Source organism: Balaenoptera borealis (genome assembly GCF_965194805.1).
Source record: "Balaenoptera borealis genome assembly, chromosome: 19".
Classification (NCBI taxonomy): Eukaryota; Metazoa; Chordata; class Mammalia; order Artiodactyla; family Balaenopteridae; genus Balaenoptera; species Balaenoptera borealis.
This window is the reverse complement of record NC_138878.1, coordinates 562,413-587,402: the sequence shown is the minus strand read 5'-3', so window position 1 is coordinate 587,402 and position 24,990 is coordinate 562,413. Positions and strand designations below refer to the sequence as shown.

Genomic DNA, 24,990 nt, shown 5'->3' with positions numbered 1-24,990 from the left:
ACGTATGTACGTACACACACACCCCATATTTACTCACGTTATCATCCAGTGTTTAGTGAACATTTTTCAGCCCCACAAATGGATGTGACAGGGTCGGGGGAGAAGACTGAGCTCAGGGCATACTGTCGGCCGGCCTGGGTCATTCACTTGGTGACCACAATGCAGCCACGCAAGCTCTCTGGGCCGTGGCCTCCCAGCGGTGCTCATACCGTGTCTGTTCTCTTCCCCCAGACAACTCAAGACCTTTCAAGTCCAAGTGCTGTGCAGCAGTACTGTGGAGGATCAGGAAGGCAGCAGTAGGCAGAGGTCCCCTGCTCTGACCCACCTCCTCCGGCCCCTGGAACCCAGCAAGCTGGCCCAAATGCTTCAGACAGTGCCCAGTGCAGAGGAGGCCCAGGCAAAGCTGAAAGCAATCTGTTACTTCAGCCTCTGCACACCAGGGCTCTCAAAGGCTAGAAATCAACAGTTTGTCCCTGCCTTACAGCCTAACGAAGAAATAAAAAGTGCAGTCTTTAAAACATAAGTCCAGGGCTTCCCTGGTGCCACAGTGGTTAAGAATCCGCCTGCCGGGGCTTCCCTGGTGGCGCAGTGGTTGAGAGTCTGCCTGCCAATGCGGGGCACACGGGTTCGAGCCCTGGTCTGGGAGGGTCCCACATGCCGCGGAGCGACTGGGCCCGTGGGCCACAACTACTGAGCCTGCGCGTCTGGAGCCTGTGCTCCGCAGCGGGAGGGGCCGCGACAGTGAGAGGCCCGCGCACCGCGATGAAGAGTGGTCCCCGCTCGCCACAACTGGAGAAAGCCCTTGCGCGGAAACGAGGACCCAACACGGCCAAAAATAAATAAATAAATAAATAAATTTAAAAAGAACTAATTAAAAAAAAAAAAGAATCCGCCTGCCAATGCAGGGGACACGGGTTCGAGCCCTGGTCCGGGAAGATCCCACATGCCGCGGAGCAACTAAGCCTGTGAGCCACAACTACTGAGCTTGCGCTCTAGAGCCCGCGAGCCACAACTACTGAGCCCGCCACAACTACTGAAGCCCGTGCGCCTAGAGCCCGTGCTCCGCACGAGAGAAGCCACCGCAATGAGAAGTCCGCACTCCACAATGAAGAGCGCCCCCGCTCGCTGCAACTAGAGAAAGCCCGCACGCAGCAACAAAGACCAAAAATAAAAAAAAAATAAATAAATTTATTAAAAAAAAAAAAATCACACACAAGGCCATGTATTTATTCAACTATGCCCTGTGAAATAACTGTTTCTTGTCCGGATTTTCACCTTTCATACCACTGTCAGTTATTTTAAAACAGTTAACAAAAGTTACTAAAACACATTCGATGGACACACTAATTCAGGCCTGACTCTGACCCCCGTCCCCCTGCACCACAGTCCAGGCTCCGGGCTCAGGGGTTGGGGGACAGGAAGAGGGGTGAGGCAGGGTCTGTCTTTTTTTAAACAACCATAATGTGAGCAGCATGTTTTTCTTGCAAAAATTTAGATAATACTGATACGCTAAAAGAAAAACTAAAAGAAAGTTTAAAAGAAACTAAAAACAAAAGAAAACTAAAGACAAGCCCCCACCATCGGGTCTCCAGCCAAACACTGAATCAATACTCCCCCGCCTCCGTTTAAGATTACAAGTGTTACCCATGAGCAAACTTCCCCTAACTTAACATAGAAACCCACGATTGATTCCCCAAACCTGCTGTGCTCGGTCCCACAATAATTTATAAAACTGCAGGACCTGTAATCACAGCCTGTCTTCCCCTACTGCTCTGTTTAGGAGCAGAAAAGCGGGAAGTCACAGACGGCGCTCACCTCCTGCCTTGCAGAGCAGAGGTGCAACAGTCAATCCAGAACGACCACCTCAGGAAATGCTCCCTCCCAGGGAAGGGGGCACGTGGGCCGCACAAGCCCAGCCCTCCCTCCTGGGACCACCCCCGTTCTGGTTCTCTTCTCTTTGGGCAGCTGCTAAATGAGACGGGCCAGCAGCCTCTGCCCCCTGGAAATGCATACCTATGACCTAAGGCAAAAAAGACGCCATGGTGCTCAGGTCCGAGACAGGCTGAGGACCAAGGTCTCCGGGAATGGGAGCGGGGAGCAGCCAGAGGAAAGGATTAGTCTGCGGACGAAAGGTTCAACAGAACAGAAATCTGCCAGCAGTGAGCCCTCCCCTTACTGCTTCCTGAGGGACCACGGACGTCACCACCTCTGCTGGAACAGCGGGGACGAGACGGCACTGCATCGGCCCTTTCTGAGAGCCGCTTTCTGCCTGATTCCAAACCTTCGCGTCCCGCTCTGTGGACACCTGCTGATGACTGTGTGTCTGCAGTGACAGAGTCGCCACGGAACGCGGTGCACCAGAAGCAGCACAGCCCAGGTGCAGCAGGTGGACAGCCCCATGGACGAGGGTCAAGGACCCGACACGAAGTGGGCACGTGCGTGGACCGCACTGACCCTGGAGAGCTGCCTCCACCCTCCTCCTGCCCGCCCTCCCCGCTCGGCGGCCACGGGGAAAGGGGGCCGTGGTCAGACCCGCCAGCGCCCTGCAGGATCTCCGCTCCCGTGGAGGGAGGTGCTCCACCGGAAAGAATCTAAAGCACCCTCCTCTGTCCTGAGTCCTGAACTCCCCCCTCCGGAAAGAGAGTATTCTCTAAGCTGAGGCCTGTCCCACACCCTCAGACCCTGGGATGGGGGAGCTTACAGAGGGACCGGCCCCACGGCTGGACCCGTTTGCAAATCTAGCTCTGAGCCAAACACAAAGCCTGTCGGCAAGGGTCAGGGAGTCACCAGGCACAGCCTTGCAGGCTGCAGGGCTGCCGGTGCACACAGGACAGAAGGCCAAGCACACCTCAGCAAGCAGGCGGGTCCTGCCTGCAACATCTTCCCCTCATGTGCAGGAGGCCACCTGCTCTGAAGTTGTTCTGAGCCAGTGAGGCTAAGGTGTGAGGCTCGGCTCTGTATCGAAATCGAGCTGAGATCCAGAACACAACACCTATCTACACACACACACACACACACACACACACACACACACACACACACACACACACACGTCAATTATGTCTCAATCACACTGGGGGGGAAATAAAACATAAAAATTTTAAAAATTAGAAAGGGACAGGGAACGATTTTTTTCCTCCCTTTTACCTCAATCAGGTGGCCTTCTGATCTTACAACATTTTACAGTAACCCACATTTAATATCAAGAGAATTCAATCCTAACGACAGCCCCGTGGTGGTCAGAAGCAGGGAAGGTCAGTGAGGAGTTGGCTGGCATATATGCGAGTGCCTGTGTGTGAGCACACATGTGAGCACATATACATGAGTGCACAGCAAGAGGTAGCTTTTCACGGCAGAGTCTGTAAGAGAGAAGAGAGCTTCCAGGCCGTAAAAAGGAAACTCGGGACTTGTCTGCCCATCAGTCTTCACAAAATGAGCAAGGAGTCCCGTGTTCACGTCCTCCAGCACCAGGGAAGCATGTGACGTGGGAATTACCGTGGCCGGAGCCATCCACATGGTGAGGACCCCCCTTCCCAGGAAGTCGGGCTGGTTTCCAGCAAGAGATGAACCAAGTAAGGGAAGGCGACAGCACCCAAAGCCACCCCCAATTCTGCCTGCAGAAATGCAGTTAACTCCCAGCTATTAAGCAACCAAAAAAAACAGATGTTTTATGCTATCTATAAACTTTTATCTCTTCATTATTTTTTAATCAGACCACTGAGTTGAGAAAACACCAACTAAATGCTTTGTAGGCAGCCCTGAAGCTAACATCGTATAAACAAAACCTTTCTATCATCCTTCTGCCGTAGCTTTTTTGAAAACAGGTTCCGAGAGAAGCTTCTAAGAAATTCCAATTCTCCATGGCAGAGACCCAGAACGCCTGAGTAGATGGCACCATTACAGACACAAGGACCAAGAACTTTCCCAGCAACCACGGCAGCTACGGCAACGCAGGTGGCACTCGCACTGCAAGGTCTCAGCCTTCGGAACCCAGCAGAGCCATCCCCGCCGGCCGGGAGATGGAGAAGTCCCCACCCACGGCAGGGAAGCTCGGAAGGGCCCGCGTGTCCTGGGCTGGCCGAGGGCCGCCCTCCGTGGCGAGAAAGGAGGCGGAGCGACCAGTCCCGACAAGAAAACAAAACCAAAGGACCGGGTCTTCACTCCTCAGCAATTACATTCGGTTTAGGTACAGCCTACCAACCACAGCCTGGAAAGAAGACCACCCCCTGCGGCGGTGGCGCTGCCCATCCGTGTCAGAGGAAGCCCTCCTCCAGGCCATCACGCACGGGGACACCGGTCCACTTAACAGGCAGCTGTCGTATCCCCCGAGCTACCACCTGGGCCCCAAACCTGCATCGACAAACCATGGAGGGTAAATTTTAATACTTAACCAATCCTTGGGAGACTGGGATTCACATAGAGACACTCATACGTATAAAATAGATAAGTAATTAAAAAAATTATAAAAAACACTTAACCAATCTTATTTAAGGAGAGAAGTCACTCTAAGCTCTCAATCGACTTTAAAAACTTAAGGAACACAGTCGTATTTGTCAGCAAAAGCAGCAAAGAGGCTGCCGGGGTCTCTCCTATTTCTCGGATTATAGTTGTTGAAGTAAAGCCCTTACTGATTGGAAAACATAATGTGGGACTTTATTTTTTTTTTATAAATTTATTTATTTAGTTTTGGCTGCGTTGGGTCTTTGTTGCGGTGCGCGGGCTTCTCATTGTGGTGGCTTCTCTTGTTGTGGAGCATGGGCTCTAGGCGCGCAGGCTTCAGTAGTTGTGGTGCACGGGCTCAGTAGTTGTGGCTCACGGGCTCTACAGCGCAGGCTCAGTAGTTGTGGCGCACGGGCGTAGTTGCTCCGCGGCATGTGGGATCTTCCCGGACCAGGGCTTGAACCCGTGTCCCCTGCATTGGCAGGCGGATTCTTAACCACTGCACCACCAGGGAAGCCCTAGAAAGTCACATTTTTTAAAACTGTATTCAGCTGTAGCTGATCTACAACGTTGTGTTAATGTCTGCTGTACAGCAAAGCAGTGCGCCGCCCTGTTAACAGTGTGGCGAGCAGGACAGTCCGCCTCGTCACGGCCGCACAGCCGGCTCCCCAGACGCAGCGTGCCAGGCAGCAACCCCACCCCCCGCCCCAGGAAGGCCTGCCCAAGAGGCCGCAGCCACACACAGCCACTCTGGACGCGCGCAGCCCAGCCTCTCTCCTGGGCTGTGACAGCACGGCACAGCTCCCGGGCAGGGCGAGGCTCTCTGAGACCATGGTCTAGTCTAGATGGCCCCCCCAGAAGGAGGGCTGCAATTCGGGGAGGGGGGCTCAGAGCTGCTGACACTGTAATCCCAAAAGGTACCTGCCAGGGAACAGTATTTCTGAAAGAACTTCAGGACACAAATAATAGTGATAAAACTGCAAGTCGTGACCTGAAACAGTTTACCTCTTACCTCTGGTGGGTGGAGAAAGCAGATCCTTTCCCAAGTGACAAAACGTTCATTTAAGAAAATAATAGTCTTGACAGCATAGATGACATCAAGCAAAACAAACGCTTCAGACGTTCTCACATGATGCAATGAACACTTCGTAAAATGGAAGCCTGGAGACGCTTCCACCCCGACGGGACTGCAGGCATTCCTCACCCAGGCGGGCGCGGGGCCAGCCAGCACCCCGACTGGACACGATGAGCAGGCACTTCTCCTCTGTGGTCATCTGCCTCCCAAACCACAACCCCGTCTAAGGAGAAAACATCAGAGAAACCCACATGGAGGACATTCTCTAAGAAACACCGCACTGGTGGTCCTCGAAAGTGCCCAGCTCACAGAAGACCAGAAGAGACTGAGGTGACAGGACCACCGAACACGATGGCGTGTGCCGGGCAGGGCCCTGGGCCAGACGGGGCGTCTGGCAAGGAGTGAGGCTGAATAGTCTGAGTGCGCCTTAATACAGCGCACCAGGGCCAGTTCCGGGAGGACAGACCGCCAGCGCCGACCCGACGACGCAAACAGGCCCGTCGACGGCCCTGTGTGCAGGGCCGCCGAGGAGCCCGGAGCCCGCACCTCTGAACCATCAAACCCCTGGAGCAGAAAACTGCCCAGGGCTGCTTTCTTCTGAATACCAAGTCAGAGAAGAGGAACACCGGAAACAGATGCTAAGCAATTCCATTGCAGAAGAAAGGAAACCGCCTTGAGTGAGCCCGTGTCGAATCCCTGCCGGGGACCCTCCCCGTCGCCCTCACCCATGTGACCCGGGCACCTTCCTGTCCACAGAGTCCTTCCCTTGTCCCCAACTCACAAAGTTTAAAGCCAAGGAACCCACAAAATGCTCCCATAGCAACTGTGAAGACCCGAGAGGCAGTGGTGCCCAAGCTCCAGTCAGGCAGAGGCACCCGAGGCCGGACCCCCACCCCACTCCACACCCCCGTCCAGCCATTCTGGTGCCCGCTCCGCTCGAGCCGGCATCACGGGGAAGGAGTGAAAGTGTACCTTAATCCACACAGCTCTGCAAAAACTAACATCTGTTCTTGGTGACGCATAACTGTGCCAACTGAATGAGAAAAGGGACGTCCCCAAAGGTCCGAAGCAGCCCCAGCAGAGCCGTGGGGACTGGAGGCCCAGTGGGCTCTGCTCTGCGGCCACCCGCGCCACCCGGCACGGCAGCCCAGGGGAGGTCCCGACAAACCTGCAGTCTCCAGGCCTCGGGGCGGAGCTCTCAGGCCTCTGGTCCTAGCTGCCTGCGAGTGCTGCGTTCACTAGTTTTGCTGTGTTCTGGCTCACCTGGTCTCACCCTTCACACTCCCCAAAACTGAAGGAAGTCAGCTTTACAGGAGCTTTACAGGAGGCAGAGAGGTGCTTGATAAAGAGTACAAACCCATTTCAAGTTGAAGCAAACAGCAACCAGTACCTGGGGGTTCCAAGCTGCTTAAGCCTCACCACTAATGTCTAGAAATTAAACCACACTTCTTGGATTCTGCTGCGGAGGCTTCAGTCTAAAGCACATCGTTACTGGTTCTTCAGACCATTTAAAAACCCAAACATTGCTAGTAAAAAAAGGAACACGAAGTCCATGTGAGCTATGCTTACTACGAGGTTTAAATACGTAATAATGTACAGATTAGAACATAAGGCACCTTACTTCCCAGAACAGGAACGTGACCCAGACGACCACCCATCATCCATTCAAAGAGCCTACTGCTTACAGTGGAGAAGTCACGTTTATGGATGTTCTTTTAATCTTTTACCTTATAAACAGCAAACCTGCCCGCTGAAGACTAGTACACTACGCTAGGGCGCTTCCGGTGGCTGGCGGTCTGCCCTGTGTACCTCCCCTCCCCCCAGTGCGCACCCACCCGCACCCACGGGGGAGCCCCGGCCTCCGCTGCCCGCTCGGCATCCGGTCACCCTCCTCCCGGCACCTCAAGTCCCCCGTGCCCCAACACAGCGCCTCCCATCAGCCCCTTCTCTCTGTGTCCCCCGTCTCTGCAGCGACACTGCCATCCCTCCAGGTCCCGAGTTGAGGGTCTGGTTCCCCACTTCCCAAGTCCCACAGCAGCCTCGGAGATGGGTCCGCGCCCGCTCGCTGGGCTTCCTCCCCGCCCCCCTTCCAAGACACCCCTTGGTCTGGCGGCCCAACCTCACCTGCGCCCCAACCTTTAGACACACGGGACTTGCAGCTCCAGACTCACTGATTCCTTCATCCGAAAGCCCTTTTTTAAACACCACGGCCATTCATTCTAATTATACTTATTACTCAAAGCCCACCCAAAGCTACCTCCTCAGTAGAGCCGTGGGCAAGCTCGATCCACAAGAGAAACAGTCTCCCCGTTCCCACACACCTCCTTCTCACAGGTGCTTCTAGGGGGTCTCTCTGTGAGTCTGACATCTTTCTGCGAGACTCAAATGCCTTGAGAGTCACTCGTGCTCACAGGTGACGTCACAGCCTCATGAAGAGCACCCGCTGGAGCTGCCGGAGTCCCACGCACACACGAGACTCCACCTTCCTTCTGCAGGCAAAGTGAGAACGCCCACCCCAAGGGGCCTGTACGCATTAAAAGGGGGAGTGGCTGGTCCAGGGCTGATGGGCAGGAGGCAGCCCAGCTAGGCCATTACTCTTCGTGCTGGAAATCCAGCTGGGTGTCGCATGGCATCTTGCACATACAGATGCTAAACATTTACTAAATAAAAGGAAATACGTCAGACAGTGAGAACTACCATTCTGATCTGCATGAGTTTGAAGTTTATGCCAAAAAAGAATCACCAAGAAAGTTATGGCACAGACTGATTTAATTCTGAGGGCCCAAAATAAGGCAAGCTCCAACCACAGTGTGTCAAAAGTGGCAGTGGGTCCTGACACACAGCTGTGGTCACACAGATCCAGCAAAGCCACAGCCCACAGAGCAGGAGCCAGTCCAGAGCAGAAAGCGCTGGGCAGGGCCCGCGCGGGGTGAGGCGCTCCTGGCCCAGCTGTCCCCAGCGCAGGCACGCTCTCAGACTACGATCCAACCGGCTTCCGCATCCCTGGACACAAAGGGCCTCGACTCCACCAAGCTTGCCGTACTCCTCTCACTAATCAGGAGACCCCTCCTGATACAAAAATATCTCTGACAGACAGTTAAGAGTATTTTCCCCTCCTCATCTCAATAAAACCTGAAAAAGATCACTTTCATATACAGGAATCATGTTTTATGATAAAGAACTTCATTAAAGATGCTTACCGGGTTGTACATCAGAGTTTCATAGTAAACGGCCTGCGGAGTTACATCCAGGAGGTTACTGAGTTATTGGGAAAAGGCCCAGCGTCCTCATTTTCAATTAAAGCAGATCGGCCCCAGCATTATTAGAACGTCAGTCTCAAGGTCCCTTCACAGTCAATTCAGAGACAGCAATTTTTTAGAAGACTAATAAAAGTTGAGTATACAGAACTCCATAACTTTAAAAAGTTCTCCAAACCAGCAAATGTATAACGATATATTTCCAGTCATTGCAATCCAGATCATCTTAAAAGGTCTGCAAAATTTGGAAAAACAAAGACAGATTTTTAGATCAAGTGACCAGGCTGAACTACAGAAGACAAAACCAAAGTGACCCAAGAGGAAGCTACATGGTTCAAATGATCCAAGAGAATCAGGGTCTAAAACTATGAGATGCACCGTCAGTTTGGAGGCAGCGTCTCAGCCGGAAGAATTACGCAAGGAAACTGGATGAGGCCCAGGGAAGGGCTGTGTGCTGCCAGAGGAGTGGGCTGGACCTCGCCCAGCAACCTGTCCTGGGGGCAGAGTCCACACCCCCAAGAGCGGCTGGCACACAGGAAGCCCGGCCGCACAGCACTGCCTTCTGCTGCCGGTCTGCACCCAAAGAGGAAATCAAAGGAAGGGGAACCAGCTTAGGGCACCGACACACAGCTGAGGATGTGTGCTGAGTCTGTGAGCATGCGCCAGAAGACATGCACAGACCTACTTTAAAGGGGGGGGCCGATGTTCACATTTCTGTGAGAACTACAGGAGGGGTGCTTACTACCAAGGGTCCACCAAATCAGGAGCCCTCTGAAAATGCACACGAACTCGTGAGCTTACACACTAGGGAGAGGTCATGGACACCATCGGATTCTCCTAAGGCTGTGGAATTTGGAGAGACCGATAAGCATGTAGGCTGACTTGAGTTGTTCAACTACGATTTCTCATACAGGTTGAAGAGCTTAGTACAGCTGTTTACAAAATGTGGTCCAAGGACCCTTAGGAATTCCTGCAGCCCTTTTGAAACTTTTTTCATAGCAGCACTGCCTTTTCAGCTGGGGTGATATTTGCACTCATGATGCAAAGGTGATGGTCCAATTTGCTTAAGAACCTCCATGATGAACCATTAATTAATGAATTATTAATTTCATTAAATACCAAGCCTTTCCGTACTTGTCTTTTTCATATTCTATGTAACAAAATGTGAAATGTACATGAAGCATTTCTGCTGTGTACCAAATAACAGCTGTCTCCAGCAAAAGCATTTTTATATGGAAGAATGACTGATATACAAACTCTACAAATGAGGGTATTTGGCAGACTGTTTCTAGAAAATGAACAAAATGAGACTGCCACTTCAAGGAAAACACCTGACCTAATTTACTGATTTTTGGCCACGATGTGCAGCATGCGGAATCTTAGTTCCCCAACCAGGGATCGAACCCAGGCCCTCAGCACTGGAAGCTCAGAGTCCTAACCACTGGACCGCCAGGGAAGTCCCAGCACCTGACCTGTTTTATTGCCAACGCTAAAATTCAAGCATTTGGTCAAATATTAGAATTTTGGAAAATGCCATGAGCAGATAGCTTTTGACGGCTTAAAGGCTCTTCTGATGAGACTGGTGGTAACAGAAACAAAAGTAGCAAAACAAAATACATCAGCATCTGGAAGACGGAAATAACTGAGCAAACCACAGTTGACCAACTGCCAATGCACAATGCCGCAAAATCCAACACAGGTAAAAGGTCCAGTTACAGGGCAAGAAAGACCAGTGGGTCGAATACAGCTGAGAAGAAACACCTGTGACCCAATGGAGGACGCACGCTGCCAGTGACCATCACCACATGACCATTTGCTGGGTTTCAGTGTCGTATCAAATAAAACCTCCAAAATTATATCAGAAAGCTATTAAAGGGAATTCCCTGGCCGTCCAGTGGTTAGGACCCAGTGTTTTCACTGCCGGCGCCTGGGTTCAACCCCTGGTCAGGGAACTAAGGTCCCGCAAGCTGCGCAGTGAGGCCAAAAACAAAACAAAAAAACAACAGAAAAAAACAAAAGCTATTCAAATAATCTTCCCTATTCCAACTACATTTTTTTTTGGGGGGGGGTGGGGGTGGGTATACTTTAACCAAAGCAACATATGACAGTTTTTCATTTTGGAAAGTACAGTGATTTAGAGTAACATGCAATGGGTTTACTACTCCTACTTTTAAATGAAATTAGAAAATAAGCATTTTATTCACAGATGCCCCTATACAGACAGAAGTTTTCTGGGCCCCTCCGTGTTTACAACATGAGGAGCTCCTGAGATGACAGGGCCCAGGAACACGGGCGTGCAGGAGAGACAGCTACTCCAGGCCCCCGCTCCATCACAGACCCCGCCAAGACCTCACCCACGACAAGACCCTTTAATCCGTGTGCCCCACTCCCTGGATCCCACCATGATCACCATCAACTAGATGAGAAGAGAGAAAAGATGAACATATACAAAATCTGAGCGTTTCTCTCAAAGAAGCACTGGCTTTCTGTCTGTCTCCCTGGTGGCAGCCGACGCCCAGGGCCGCGTGGTTCCACATCAGGAGCACAGAGGAGACTGGAGCAGGGTGGCGGGCCTGGCCCGCCTGGTGGGCCTGTCTGTCCATTCAGCTCCACTTGAGACTTGTGGAGGCCAGCAGAGAGTGCCCGCCGGCTGCGGGACGCGGACACCGACACGAGGGGCCCATGCGCCCCGGGTTGGGGCATGACTGGGACTTTGTCCTTTTTGCTCGGCAAGAATAAGATGCACTATTCCAGATTTTACAGCAATCTTTTGTAGACCCTGACCCAGTACTATCCTCTGAATGTCAAGATGAAAAGGATCCAAAATCATGTCATTTACAGATGGGGAAATGAAGGCCTAGCGGTGAGGCTGCAGCACAGGGGTGAACGGACCGGGTCCAGGTCCAAGCAGCCCCCAAGCTGGCTACCAGAACCTCCGGGCGGGGCTCTGCTTCAGAACGTGGCTCAGGGCCCTGAGCGTCAATCCTACTGCTGAGTCCAGGGGCAGAGCTCACTCTCAAAAATGCAGTGTGTGGGTTGCGTTTGGAGAATTTGGCGGCATTCTGAAATAGCTACAGACCCCATGACACTCTACGTGTTCTAAGCCCAGGTTAAGAATTACTGGTCTTGTCTCTGAAAGGAAAATTAAGTGGTGTGGGCAAAGGCACATTGGCTGGACAGGCACACAGACTTCCCAAGGGGCCCAGCGAGGGCCTTGCACCGCCTCTGGACTGGGGTGCGCACCCTCGGACCCCAGAAGACCACAGCCCGAGGCCATCCTTCTCCCTGTCGCCCATCACCAACTCCGCAGTGTGTCACCGCTGTGGGGATGGTTTCCACGCGAAGTGTTTCAGGTGTTCCCTGAACAGAAGGCTGCATCGTCCTGGAGCAACGTCCTGCACAGTCCAGGGCTCTCGGAACTGGGGGACAACACGGCACAAGCATCCGGGCGGCAACACCCCCTCTTCCAGGCAATTCACAGAGAGGTCAGAGGTCAGCAGCTGGCTTTGTTTACTGTCTACTTCCCATCAGAGAAGACCAGAGAGACAATTAAAAGTGATCCAAGATGCCCTTCAGTAGGTGAATGGATAAATAAACTGTGGGACATCCAGACGATGGACTATTATTCAGCACTAAAAAAAAAAAGAGAAATGAGCTATCAAGCCATGAAAAGACACGGAGGCACCTTAAATGCACATTCCTACGTGAAAGGAGCCCATCTGAAAAGGCGGTACGAGCCCAACCACATGATATTCTGGAAAAGGCAAAACTGTGGAGACAGTGAAGAGATGGAAGGGTAAACAGGTGGAGGGAGAGGCTTTCAGGGCAGTGAGATGAGCCTGTGTGAGGCTGTGATGCTGGAGACGCATCATCACACACTCGTCCAAACCCACAGGACCGACAGCACCGAGAGGGAAGCAGAATGCAGACCGTGGACTCTGGGTGACACCACGTCTGTGCAGGTTCACTGCTTTCAACAGATCAACCACTCCGCCGGGTTGGGTGGGTGGGGGTGGAGTGTATATGGGAAATCTCTGTACCCTGCTGCTTGATTCTGCTGTGGGCCTAAACCTGCTCTAAAAAATAAAGTCTGCTTAATAAAAAAGGTGACCGAACCACCACAAGCTCACCATGCTGGGCCGGGAGGCCCCCAGGAACAGAGCACCTGGTTTACGCAACAAAGGCAGCCACGCCAGGCTGGGCAGCCAACCCCCAGCCCAGTCTCCCACCTCCTGAAGCCCCTCCCACCTCACCTGCTCCCCACCCAGCCCCCAGGCTCCGCTCAACGGGACGCCCTGCTGTGTGAGGGCGGACAGTGTGCAAGGGGACAAGGCCCCTCCTCCGGAAAACGTGAAAATCGTAATTTCATCAGGCACATTATATACACTGCTCTCTAGACTATGTAGTCACTAGAAGTCACATTTTGAAGTTTCACATCATCAGAAGTTAATGCTAGGTTTTAAAGTGCAGAACATGAAAGTTTATACACAGTCTGATTCCTGTTTTGTGAAAAGTATGTAACATATTCACAATATTTAATTTGTATGTTTATCTTTGAGGGACAGGATTACACGTGATTTTTATTTTATTCTTTATATTTAACTTTATTTACCGGTAAGTGTTATTATCTAAATTGTGTCCCCCCCCCCCCAAAAAGGTTATTTTGGGATCATAACCCCGGAGTACCTCAGAATGCGGCCTTATTTTGAAACAGGGTCTTTGCGGATGTTGTCAAGATGAGATCATCAGGGTGGGTCCTCACCCGGTACGACTGGTGCCCTTATAAAAAGGGGAAATTTGGACACAGACACAGACACGCAAACGTGAAGACGGAAACAGAGATGGGGGTGACGCTTCCGCGAGCCACAGAACACCAGAGGCACCAGCAAATGCAGCAGCTGGGAGAGGCCTGGGGCAGATTCTCCCTCGGTCTGGCAGGGACCAGCCCGGCCGGCACCTCGGTCTCGGACTTCTGGCCTCTGGGGCTGTGGGGGAGTCTGTCTCTGTGGTCTGAGGCCCCCGCTCTGTGGGTTTGTCACGGCCGCCCCAGCAAACTGATACACTGAGTTTTGGTCAATGTGCACGAACTACTTCAATCATGGGGAGCCCTAACTTTTCTCTAAGACACTGAATAGCGTAACTCTTAGAATAAAGAAAAGATTTCTGGGCTTCCCTGGTGGCGCAGTGGTTGAGAATCTGCCTGCCAATGTAGGGGACACGGGTTCGAGCCCTGGTCTGGGAAGATCCCACATGCCGCAGAGCAACTGGGCCCGTGAGCCACAATTACTGAGCCTGCACGTCTGGAGCCTGTGCCCCGCAACAAGAGAGGCCGTGACAGTGAGAGGCCCGCGCACCGCGATGAAGAGTGGCCCCCGCTCGCCGCAACTAGAGAAAGCCCTCGCACAGAAACGAAGACCCAACACAGCCGAAAATAAAAATTAATTAATTAATTAAAAAAAAGATTTCTACACTTCACTGCACTAAGAAACTACCCTTTCAACAAAAGAAAGCAACGTCATGTACAATTATGTTCAGCGACCTACACTTTAATCCGCTCTTTGTAGAAAAGGTAGGGGTTCTCTTGTTGACAGCAGTTTCCCTGCAACCTCAGCGAGCGCAACTCAGCCCGCCAGGTGTGTGCAGGGGAGTGTGCCAGCTGGGCGGGGACAAGACAGAGCTCATTCCTGGGGCAGTTCTGCTCCCACGAACCCCAAATCCTCCGTCTGCCCCAGACTCCACCCACCCCCAACCTCCCATCAGTAGCCAAAAATGTATTTTTTGTTTTAAACGTGTAACAACTGGGAACAGCCTGAGTAAACTCCAAAGGCCCCAGGCCCCAGCACGTGAGAAAGGAGCCTCGAGAGCTGAGATGAGGCCAAGGGCGGCCCAGACGGCGCCCCTGGAGAGGGATGGGAGCGGCGTCAGGAATGGGGGAGGCCCACAGAGGGTCCTGCTCACTCCCCACTAAACCCCCAGCAACTCACAGCTGAGCCTCTGTGACTGGGCACCAGCCCAGAAGGCCCCCGACAGCTGCGAACGGGCACCTGAAGGGGGACCTGCCCCTCAGGCCATGCGGATCCCTGCGCGGCACATACTCACGGCCCATCACCCTCCCAGGTCAAGCACCTCGAGGAAACCCCACGCTGAGAGGCGAAGCCCTCACTCCTTCCACGTCAGACCACAGCTCAGCCCACCACCTGGCCGGTCTCGGAGCCTGTCCGTCCTGCCATATCTATGGGCGCGTGGCCTCTGGGACGGAGCACGCGCTCCACCAGGCTGACCCCGTGCCCACGGGTGTGGTCCCTCCCCGCGTCCTCCCACGCAAGCATTAATGGTCACAAAACACTACGCTGTCCTCCTAGTGCCCTGCAGAAACCGCAGCCTCAGCTCGAACGGTCTGGGTGACAGGGAAGCGAATGGCAGCAGCCCCGAGCCGCTGAGCCTCAGTCCGGGGTGGTCACCACACCCTTCCCTGGGGGGAGCTTCCAGAGCACGAAAGCCAAGCCAGCGCCCCTCTCCCAACCTCACGGGGCTGTCCTAGGACCCAAGACTCTGCGCAGCCCTGTGGAGATCCACCCTCAAAGCGCAGCCCGCCAAGAGCCACCCTGTGCTCGCACCGCCAACGCCTGCCCGCGGGCCCACTGGGAGGGGGAACCCAAGTCGTGAGCCCCTGAGTGGAAAGCACACACCATAAACACAGCTTGTTGTTTTAAATAAAACCGAAATCGAACTTCCAAACAGAAACATCTCACAGTCTCTCCTCTCCACACGCCAGCCCAGGGTCACGGTTAAGACCACAGCCCGAGGCCACTGTCACAGGCTCTCGGGCACGACCACCCACCGGTTGGCCTGGTGAGGCTGCTGGGAAAAACGCTCTCTTTTAATACTTCTCTATGGCTATTTCTAAATGAGTTTAAGAGAAGTTCTTCCCGCCAGAATCTGTGCTCTCAAATAACTTTCACTAGCTTATGACAGGCGCCCTACTTAAGTAATAAGGGGAAGAGAAAATATTTTGTAGCACACACTTGCAAAACAGCCCTTGGCAGGAGCCTGTCCTCACGCAGTGACTTTCCAAGCAGCTTCCCGAGTACAGACTTGATCACGTCCAAGGCCAGGCTGCCCTGAGTTCCTTATCAGGAAATGCGCTACTGGAATTCCAAAGAGTCCTCAGGACCCACACAGAGCCCGCACCCAGGGCTCAAATTCCTCACATGACCTCCCAGGACTGTTCCACGCACAGGATGCACCACAGTGAACCTCACCGGATCTCCAGCGAAACTTGAGCCAGACAATCACCGAGGTCCTGAACCCAGTCACGCACTGTGCTTCCCGCTTCCTGACTCTAAAGCACAGGAGGCGTGAACACTGTGAGCAGGACACCCTTCAAGACCAGGCGCTCTGGACTGCAGCTCCCGCATGGCGGGCTCCAGGCACACACGTTCGTGCCCACTCTGAGCACCGAGCAGAATGTCCCCAGGCTACACACACGGGCACAGGCACACATGTCACACCAGTACTCCCTGCGGGGAGGGGCCCCAGTCCCGAAGGTCCAGGCCGTAGGCACTTGCAGGTGGTCCTGGAGGAGAAGTGAAGGTTCGCAGCGCCCAGAAGAACCAGGAGGCTAAGGTGCCACATGAGCCATGGAAAGAAGCCAGTTGCAGAGAGGGAGACAGATGCGCCCCGGTGCGGGGGGCCTGGGGGGCAGAACAGACAAAGAGAGCAGGCGCGGAGTCCCCAGGCACAGCGTCTGCCTGCATGGAGAAGAAGGACAGAGCCTTCCTTGAAGACAGGCCTCCACGTCTCTCGGAGCTCCCCGGGAGAAAAGCAAGCCTGCCCGCCAGCCACAGCCCCACTCCTGCCCCAGCCCCGAGAGAGGCAGTGCCCGCCTCGCCAGCGTCTGGGCCACCGGGCAGCACGAGAGCACCAAGCCCATAACTCCTTTGTGCATACTACACAACTCCATCTTCCGCTGAGCTGACAACTTATCAGGTCAGAAACGAGGGCACCGACAGCGGCGTGGGAGCTGTGGCTGTCCTTTCCCGGCCACCCCAGCAGGGCGCCCTGGCACTGTCCCACTGCCAGGGCGCCGGGCCTCACACACTGGTGGCCAAGCAGCCCCGAGTGGTCACCAGCTGGGAAGCCTCTACCGGCCACCTTCTCCGGGGGTTGCAGGCCCCACGACTCCTCTGAGACCACTGCCCTCGGGACACAGACCGCAGTTCACTTAAGTCTCAGGAAAAAGTGTGAAAGGGTCGAGAGTGAACAGAACAGCAACTTCTTCCTTGGACAAGGACGGCAGGTGCGAGGAATCGAGAAAACAGGCTCTGCCGTCGACCTAGAGCAGTGGACCCAGTCCTGTCTGTACTGTGCCCAGGCCTCGCCCTGCACCCGGCACAGTTCAAGCACATGACCTCTGCCCCGGAGCCGAGCACTGGGTGATGGCCGGAGACGCTCCCCCCCCCCCACCGCGTCCCCACCGCACACACGCCAATGCCACACATACACCCCACCACACACAGTCCACCATAAACCCACGCTCACTCACCCAACCACCACACCCCCCTGCAGCACAATCATGGTACAAGTGTAAAGTGGGGCCCAGGGAGTGCCATCGCCCAGAGCTGATACACCAGCACGCCACTTCGTTCACTTCCTGCCCGTTTCCTCAAGTCAGATGCCAGCACAGTGATCTTCTGCCTTAGTGTAAGAAGGACCCCAGGACGCACTCAGTCTGCCGCTGATCAGCTATGGAACCTTGAAAACCCTACTATTCAACATCTTCGAGGCCTAGAATCTTTTAATAAAAATGTGGAAAATGCCACCTACTTTCTTGGGTTTCGTAGGGGAAGAAAAAGAAGGTAAGTGAAAGTATCTGGGGAGCCCGTGCCTCTCGTGCCTCTCACAGACCTTCAGGGTTCCTGGAAGATGCAACGCAGCAGCCAATTCCTGGGTGGGATCCCTCCCGCGTGGCCCGGGGCAGCGTGGGCCCCAGGGCCTGCCGGCAGGAAGGCAGGGAAGGCAGTGCACACGCGCCTCCCGTCTCAGCCCCGTGCCCGCTCCCTGCTTCTGCCCACGCAGAGGCCCTGGGGCGGGAGCCGGAGCACAGGGGAGGGAGGAAGGGAACAAGAATGGGGTCTTGGGGAATCGCATGGCACTTACCGTTTCTGACTTTGTGGACCTTTTGTGAATGGGTAGTTTGCTTATTGGAAGAAAGAAACCCCGGGGCCCTCATCCACCTCAGAGGGCGCTGTCACACGTGAAGACCGGGGCCACCCAGAGACCCTCTGCACACAGACCTAGAAGAGCAGCCGTCACTAGAATGCCCGAGAGACGTCCTGCAGGGTAGGGTAAAAAGAAGAGCCTCAAACACAAAGAAAAGGGATTTTTTCTTTGAAAAGTGAGGTGTTAGCTTAAGGAGGTTAGATGAGCTTACACACCTGATTATAGCTTTTCCCATAAAAAATGCTCAAAAGAGGGTTGAGCATTCGCAGCTATACCACCCCAGGTTTGGCTGCAAACCTCTGTCCTACCCCCGACCCATCTACCTCCATGGGCCTCAAGCCCAAAGACTGCATCTGAGATGCTAGCGTGAGACCGGGCTGCAATAAAGCTCCAGCTCCAGCACCCAACTCACACACGCTCTGCTAGAGACCCCTCCCCCAAACACGGGGGCGGGGCCCGGGCTTCCTGCAGCTCCTCCATACGTCACCACTCTGCCCGAGGCGAAGATGAAAATACACGGGGGTGGAGGGCACGGGTGGGTGAGCTAGGTGGTAAACTTTTCAAAAGAACAGGAAAATTCAAAATCTAAAAACAATCCTTGTTCAAAAAATTAACAAGAACAGGGGCTTCCCTGGTGGCGCAGCGGTTAAGAATCCGCCTGGCAAAGCAGGGGACACGGGTTCGAGCCCTAGTCCGGGAAGATCCCACATGCCGCGGAGCAGCTAAGCCCGTGCACCACAACTACTGAGCCTGTGCTCTAGAGCCCACGAGCCACAACTACTGAGCCCGTGAACCACAACTACTGAGCCTACGCTCTAGAGCCCATGCTCCGAAACAAGAGAAGCTACCGCAATGAGAAGCCCGCGCACCTCAATGAAGAGTAGCCCCCGCTCGCCTCAACTAGAGAAAGCCCACGCGCAGCAACGAAGACCCAACTCAGCCAAATAAATTAATTAATTAAAAAAAAAATTCACAAGAACAAATTTTAAACAGAGGTTGACCACAACCAGGAGATGGAGAAAATGGACAAGAAGACTTGTGAAGGATGTGCTGGGATCAGACGGTGGGTCCTCAAACCAGATGCAGATGCGCTGCCCACAGTTCCCAGCCCCGCCCCCACAAACACCCAGGATCCAGACGGCAGCCCCGGTCTTCACGTGTGACAACGCCCTCTGAGGTGGATGAGGGCCCCGGGGTTTCTTTCTTCCAATAAGCAAACTACCCATTCACAAAAGGTCCACAAAGTCAGAAACGGTAAGTGCCATGCGATTCCCCAAGACCCCATTCTTGTTCCCTTCCTCCCTCCCCTGTGCTCCGGCTCCCGCCCCAGGGCCTCTGCGTGGACAGAAGCAGGGAGCGGGCACGGGGCTGAGAGGGGAGGCGCGTGTGCACTGCCTTCCCTGCCTTCCTGCCGGCAAGCCCTGGGGCCCACGCTGCCCCGGGCCATGACCGTGTACACATCCAGGGCCATGGAAGCAGACTCTGCCCCGCCCTGGGCCAGGGACCAGACCGCTGCTCTGCTCCCCTTTCAAACTCGCTACCCTGGCCAGCCCTCAGCTCCATCTGCAGGGTCCCCCACACAGCTTGGGGGAGGCTTAGTGGCAACCATGAGATGGTGCAGACGACCCTGCCGGACCAAACCCCGCATCCTAACTCTCAGAACACAGTACACCGCAAACCTCACCATCACCTTTCTTTTTTTGGCACTAAGAATACCCAAATCCCTATTCCCAACGGGCAACACAAATAATGATCAAGGTACGTATTCTATGATATACACACAGTACTACATATAAAATAGATAACTAATAAGGACCTACCGTATAGCACCGGGAGCTCTACTCAGTACTCTGTAATGACCTATATGGAAATAGAATCTAAAAAAGAATGGATATGTATATGTATAACTGATTCACTTTGCTGTACAGCAGAAACTAACACAACATTGTATATCAACTATACCCCAATAAAAATTAAAAAAAAAAAAAAAAAAGGTACCTAATCTAGAGTGCACAAGGCCAAGCCATGAAGGCGCCTCCCTGATTCTGTCCTGGTCGACCCCACAGAACAGCCCACCGGCCCGCAGCCCCCTGCATCGCCTTTCCCCTGCCTTCTTCTTCCTCCCACCAAGATCCAAGTGGGCTGCACGGGAACTCCCCGCAGCCAACATCCACAACTGCACAGAGCCCTCGCCCCCTGAGGCACAGCAAGGAGCAGGAGGGAAGGTGGGGTTTCAGGTTGGTCCAGCAGTCAAGTTCAGCTCAGTTTTAACAGAACCTGTGGAGCTCTGCTCTGAGCCAGATACAGGCAAATCTCTTCACCCTCAAATATAAAACTTGGAGGAAATCCCTTTAGCCAGCTTTTAAAATTTGAAGGTATTAAAAATAAAATGGGGAGTTCCCTGGTGGTCTAGTGGTTAGGATTCGGCATTTTCACTGCCGTGGCCCAGGTTCAAGCCCTGGTCCGGGAACTGAGATTCCGCAAGCCTCGCGGTGCAGCCAGAAAAATAAAAACATAAAAAATAAGTAAAAAAATAAAATGAACACTGGCTCCATGAGGATCCCTGTAGCTAACGATGGAAGGAAAATAATGGCAATATTACAAGCAACAAATGAGGTGCTACAAACAGCCGACAAACCCTTCCAGTAGCAAGCAGAATCTCCACATGCCTTCCTGCCCAGCACAGCTGGGGTACCAGAGCCCAGAGGCCAGTTCAGCTAGAAACTTCCAGAGGGAAAGGAGCTGGGGCACAGCCTGGGCTCAGACCCTCCCTTCTGCTCTGCCCTGCCTATATTCCAAACCCTGTTCTTGGGCATGTGCACTCTCCAGGCAACTCCAATGTCCTGGAACAAAAGGACCCAAGTCCTACTGACCAACAAGGGCTGTGGTGGGGAGAGCGAGAGCTTTCTGGGGAGGTGTGTGAACACAACTGCCAATTTTTATATGAACAAAAAGCATGCATTTAATGAAATCTAATTTAAATGACATCTAATATTCCACACTTTGTATTTTAAGAGCGCCTAGCCAATGAATATTCCCCAGAACTCTAAAATTACAATAAGAATTTACTATACTCAAAAATCCGGAATACATAAGTTTTATTGGTGTAATTAGCTAGGCATATTTCTTAGAGAAAGAAGCAAAAGTGTGCTTTGTTATCTATCTTTAAATCCTGACAAATACCTCTGTTAAAAAGGCAAACGTATCATTAGCATTAGGATCTACAAGCTTCTTACCACCTGCAAATCCAACCCAGCCTTCCGCCCTGCAGCCAAGGCACAAGACGGAAGCCCCCCCAGCCACGTGTGCTGTGACTGTGAAGTGCCACAGTCACTAGTGGCCGACCACTAGCCGGGTGGTGGCAGGGTCAGCAAATCGCCACTCCTACCATATGAGGGGCACGAAGAGACCTGCCCAGAAGAGCTGCATCACCAGACGGCAACACATTCCCCGTCATGAGGGGCCCCAGGCACAGGACGCCCTCGCCCACCCCCCCAGCCCACATCCGGACAGCAGGTGGAGGGGGACTTGGTTCTGCCGCTGACAAGACCTGCAGTTCCCGTGCTCACAGCTCCACAGTGAGCACAGCCTGCTCCGGGTGCCAGGATGCCACAGACAGGGCATGTCGCTGCTCTGCACACCCTAGCCAAGTCAAAAGTGATCACTCTGCAGTAACTGTAATGTAGTATAACGTTTAAATTTGAGTATCACTATATTGTACACCTGTAACTTACTACGTAAGTTTTATATACTACACATCAACTGTACTTCAATTATAGAAAGTGATTGCTTTTCTAATTTTTTATGGAGGTGTTCAATTAAAAACGTAAACCATTAGATCCAAGCCTCCATTCAGATAGACACACTGCCTTTATTACTCTAACAGCCACTTCCAGAAGCCACTCTGTTTTTGGAAACATAACTCAGAACTCCTGTCCACAGGAAGCAACTGTACCACCCTGCGCTGCCCTGGGGTCCCTGCTGCTGACAACCCTCGGCGGCAGCAGCCACACCCGCACCGAACCCTGGCGGAACGCGTGCCATCGAGAGCCATTTCAGGCTCATCTCTCCCCCGACCCTTGCGCTTTACCAAGAAGGATGTTAACACAGTGAGAATTACACCAGCCATCAGGTGAAACTAGTGTTTTATGCTAGAGAAAGGAAAACAAAGACTAAATCTAATTATCGTAAAGCTTCTATTTTCATCGAGCTTTACCTCCATAAACAGTGTCACTGAAGCTCTAGGGAAGTCTCTCACAGGGGAGGAGCCAAGGCCCCGCAGGACCTGGGCCCACTGTCCAGAGCTGGCATCGGCCCACCCCCTCCCGCCCCCTCACGGGCCCTGGAGCCACAGCCACACCTGGGTCGCCTTCGGGCAGGGCCAGATGCGAGAGCACAGCAGTGTGCACTGAAGGGCCTTTAACAAGCCCGCCTCTGTCAGAGGAAGTGATCTCAGATGTGATCCAAATGGTTCACATTCCACCTTACGTGGTCAAAATGAAAATTAAAAATAATGAATGGTATAAATAACAATGAACAATTATTAGAGAGCCTGCAAAATTATCCTGTTTTTATATTTGTGCCTTTTGATGCCAGGAAAGGTCATGGATCGCAGACCCCGGCACCTGTGCCCACACACGCAGGCCCCGGACCCGGGAGGTGGCCTCCCTGGTGATCAGTCACAGTAGCACCTTTATCTCTATTCCTTCCATACACTGTGGATTTTTTAAAGACAATTATAATCAATATGAACTGAATGTTGATGGTTCACAAAGTGATAAATGGCATGAGACACCGTGGATTACTGCCATGGGATTTACCGTCAGAGCCAGCCCTTCACACATCAGAAAACCTCCCAAATATTAACACACCTACTGCTCACAATCCGCCAGAAGAAGTGGGCCAGCCCCAGAATCTGCCAGCAGAGCTGCTGATAACTTGTTTCCTTTTAATCAGGGATCACCAAATGCCTGTTCATAACCTAGTTTAAGCAGCATGTTGTTTTTCCTTGTTATAAATTAAGGCCAATGTTACCGTTTCCAAACAAAGGCCAGGCTCCAGCCTGCAGTGTGGGTGCGCCCGGCTGCCCCTCCGCGCCCAGCTCACCCCCTGCTGGGCTGAGTCTCTCAATGGCTGCCCCACGGCCCTGACACCCAAGCTGAATGCATGGGCTCGTCCTGGAAGACGGCCGTGGGAGCGCTCCCAGCATGCTACAGGGCCCACCACGGCCCCTCACCACCACACCCCACTGGCCGGGCTGGCTTCTTTCTAACCCCAGACTACCGTGCAGACTAAGATCTCTTTCCATCATACCTCACCCCCATTTCCAAGGAAACACTTCCTCAAGTCAAAGAGGCCAGCCAGGTGCATTTCAAAGTGGCCGGATACAATGACGACTGAGATAGAGGACGGGGTCTGTGAGATTAAGTAGCAGGAAAGGCTTCTTTCCTGTCTGCTAGAAACAACACAAAATAGAAAATACACTTTGGCACTGTTTGCTTTAAAACACTAACTAATACCTGGCCAAGGTAGGAAACACGCAAAGGAGCCAAGAGTTTTCTTTCCAACGTGTCCCGGGGAGGAGGGCTCTGTCCTAGAGCAACGAGTGCCAGTCAGGCCCCAGGCTGCAGGAGGGCGGCTGCCCCTCCGACCACAGCCGCGCGAGGAATTCCCGGCGGGAGGCAAGGCTCAGGGCAAACGAGCCAGGAGCCCACTCCACACCCACCAACCACACACGCTGGCCTCGGACTTCAGGAAAACCACGTGTGGCTACCAGCTGGCCCACACACGGGACACAGAGCAGAGCACAGGCAGGCACCCTGCTTCCCCAGAGGAGGGACAGTTCTCAGACGGCGTGTGTGCGACACGCCCAGAGCACGAAACAGGCACCGCAAGCAGGTCCTACGGGCTCCAGACCACTTGGGGACAGAGCCAGTAAGACAGGAGAAGTTGACAAGAAACCAACTTCTTTCACAGACCAGGCTGCCAACCTGTCTTAATTTGTCCATAGAACTCCTCTCGCTGGGACACCACACAGCTCACTACCGCCCTGAAGCACCCTCGTTTAAGTGAAATCCAGGACAAAATCCAAAACACTTAGCCAAAACTCTATCAAGCCCAAGAAAACCAATGTGAAGACTTAAGAAATATTTTGATACTTTTTACAAACCAATGAAAATAACACAAACTGATGAGAGAGGCAATACAATAAAATATTTACCGAGTCCATCGTTAGAAGCCGAGGTTGATGACTGTAAATTAAATCCAACAGAGGCGTGTCCCAGAGCAGCGCTGAGGGTATTCTGAAAGAAGAGAGTAAAGTTAGCTCGTGTAAATAATAATTTCTACTCAGTTCTTTTTATGTCAGTCTCTCTCCATTTGGACCACACTACAACCTTCCTTTACCTCATGGAACTCCAGACAAGCAAGAGGTTTTTAGGATGTCTGGCTGGCTGGTTTGGGCTGTAAAGGGAGAGGACGCCAGGAGAGGCACTCACACCTGGTGGTTTGTGGGAGGACGCTACCCAGGTGGAAGTCTCTGTTCTTGATCATGGTTCCTGGACAGCAGAGCCCAAAGAGGCCCAGTTAAGGGAAGAACACTCCGATGGGCCGGTCATTCTCCCCAGAGAAGGGGCTTGAGGACTGGGGTCCTGGAAGGGCCGTCCACAGACTTTCACCTTGCTTGGAGTTTGACACTAAACCTTTGTCGAAGTTATGCATTTGTATCTTCTACGGACCCCCATCACACTCAGAGTAAAATGTGAACTCTCCTTTTGGCTCACAAAGCCCCGACGGCTGGCCCGGCCGCCTCGCTCTGCCTGGAGGCCCTCTCCCAGCCTCAGGCTGTGCTCCTGCGGCGCCCGGATGGGCCCGCTCCCGGCCACCCTGTGTCCACTCCACTCCTCTCTCCAATCACCTAGGGATCCATCCTCAAAGGCAAAGGACCATAATTCAGACCACATAAGCTTCCCGGGATCCCAGGTCAGAGACGTGCCT

The 24,990-nt window shown here is 53.2% G+C and overlaps 1 protein-coding gene across 16 annotated transcripts in view; it reads right to left on the bottom strand.

The window, feature by feature from the left end:
- The window catches only part of ANKRD11 (ankyrin repeat domain containing 11), a 164,436-nt gene that overhangs the window by 75,777 nt on the left and 63,669 nt on the right, over positions 1-24,990 (bottom strand). For 7 of the 16 annotated variants that reach the window (XM_082369556.1, XM_082369567.1, XM_082369564.1 and 4 more), the window contains exon 2: positions 24,215-24,296. Coding sequence is in view for 3 of the 16 variants with exons in the window: in XM_082369558.1 (XP_082225684.1) it covers positions 24,215-24,296 (82 nt within the window). In the remaining 13 variants the exon portion in view is untranslated. Of the gene's footprint in view, positions 1-5,452; positions 5,739-8,715; positions 9,008-11,182; positions 12,405-13,458; positions 13,552-17,931; positions 18,082-24,214; positions 24,297-24,990 lie in introns of those variants that run through there. The other 9 variants (XM_082369561.1, XM_082369553.1, XM_082369560.1 and 6 more) reach the window with 6 other exon arrangements.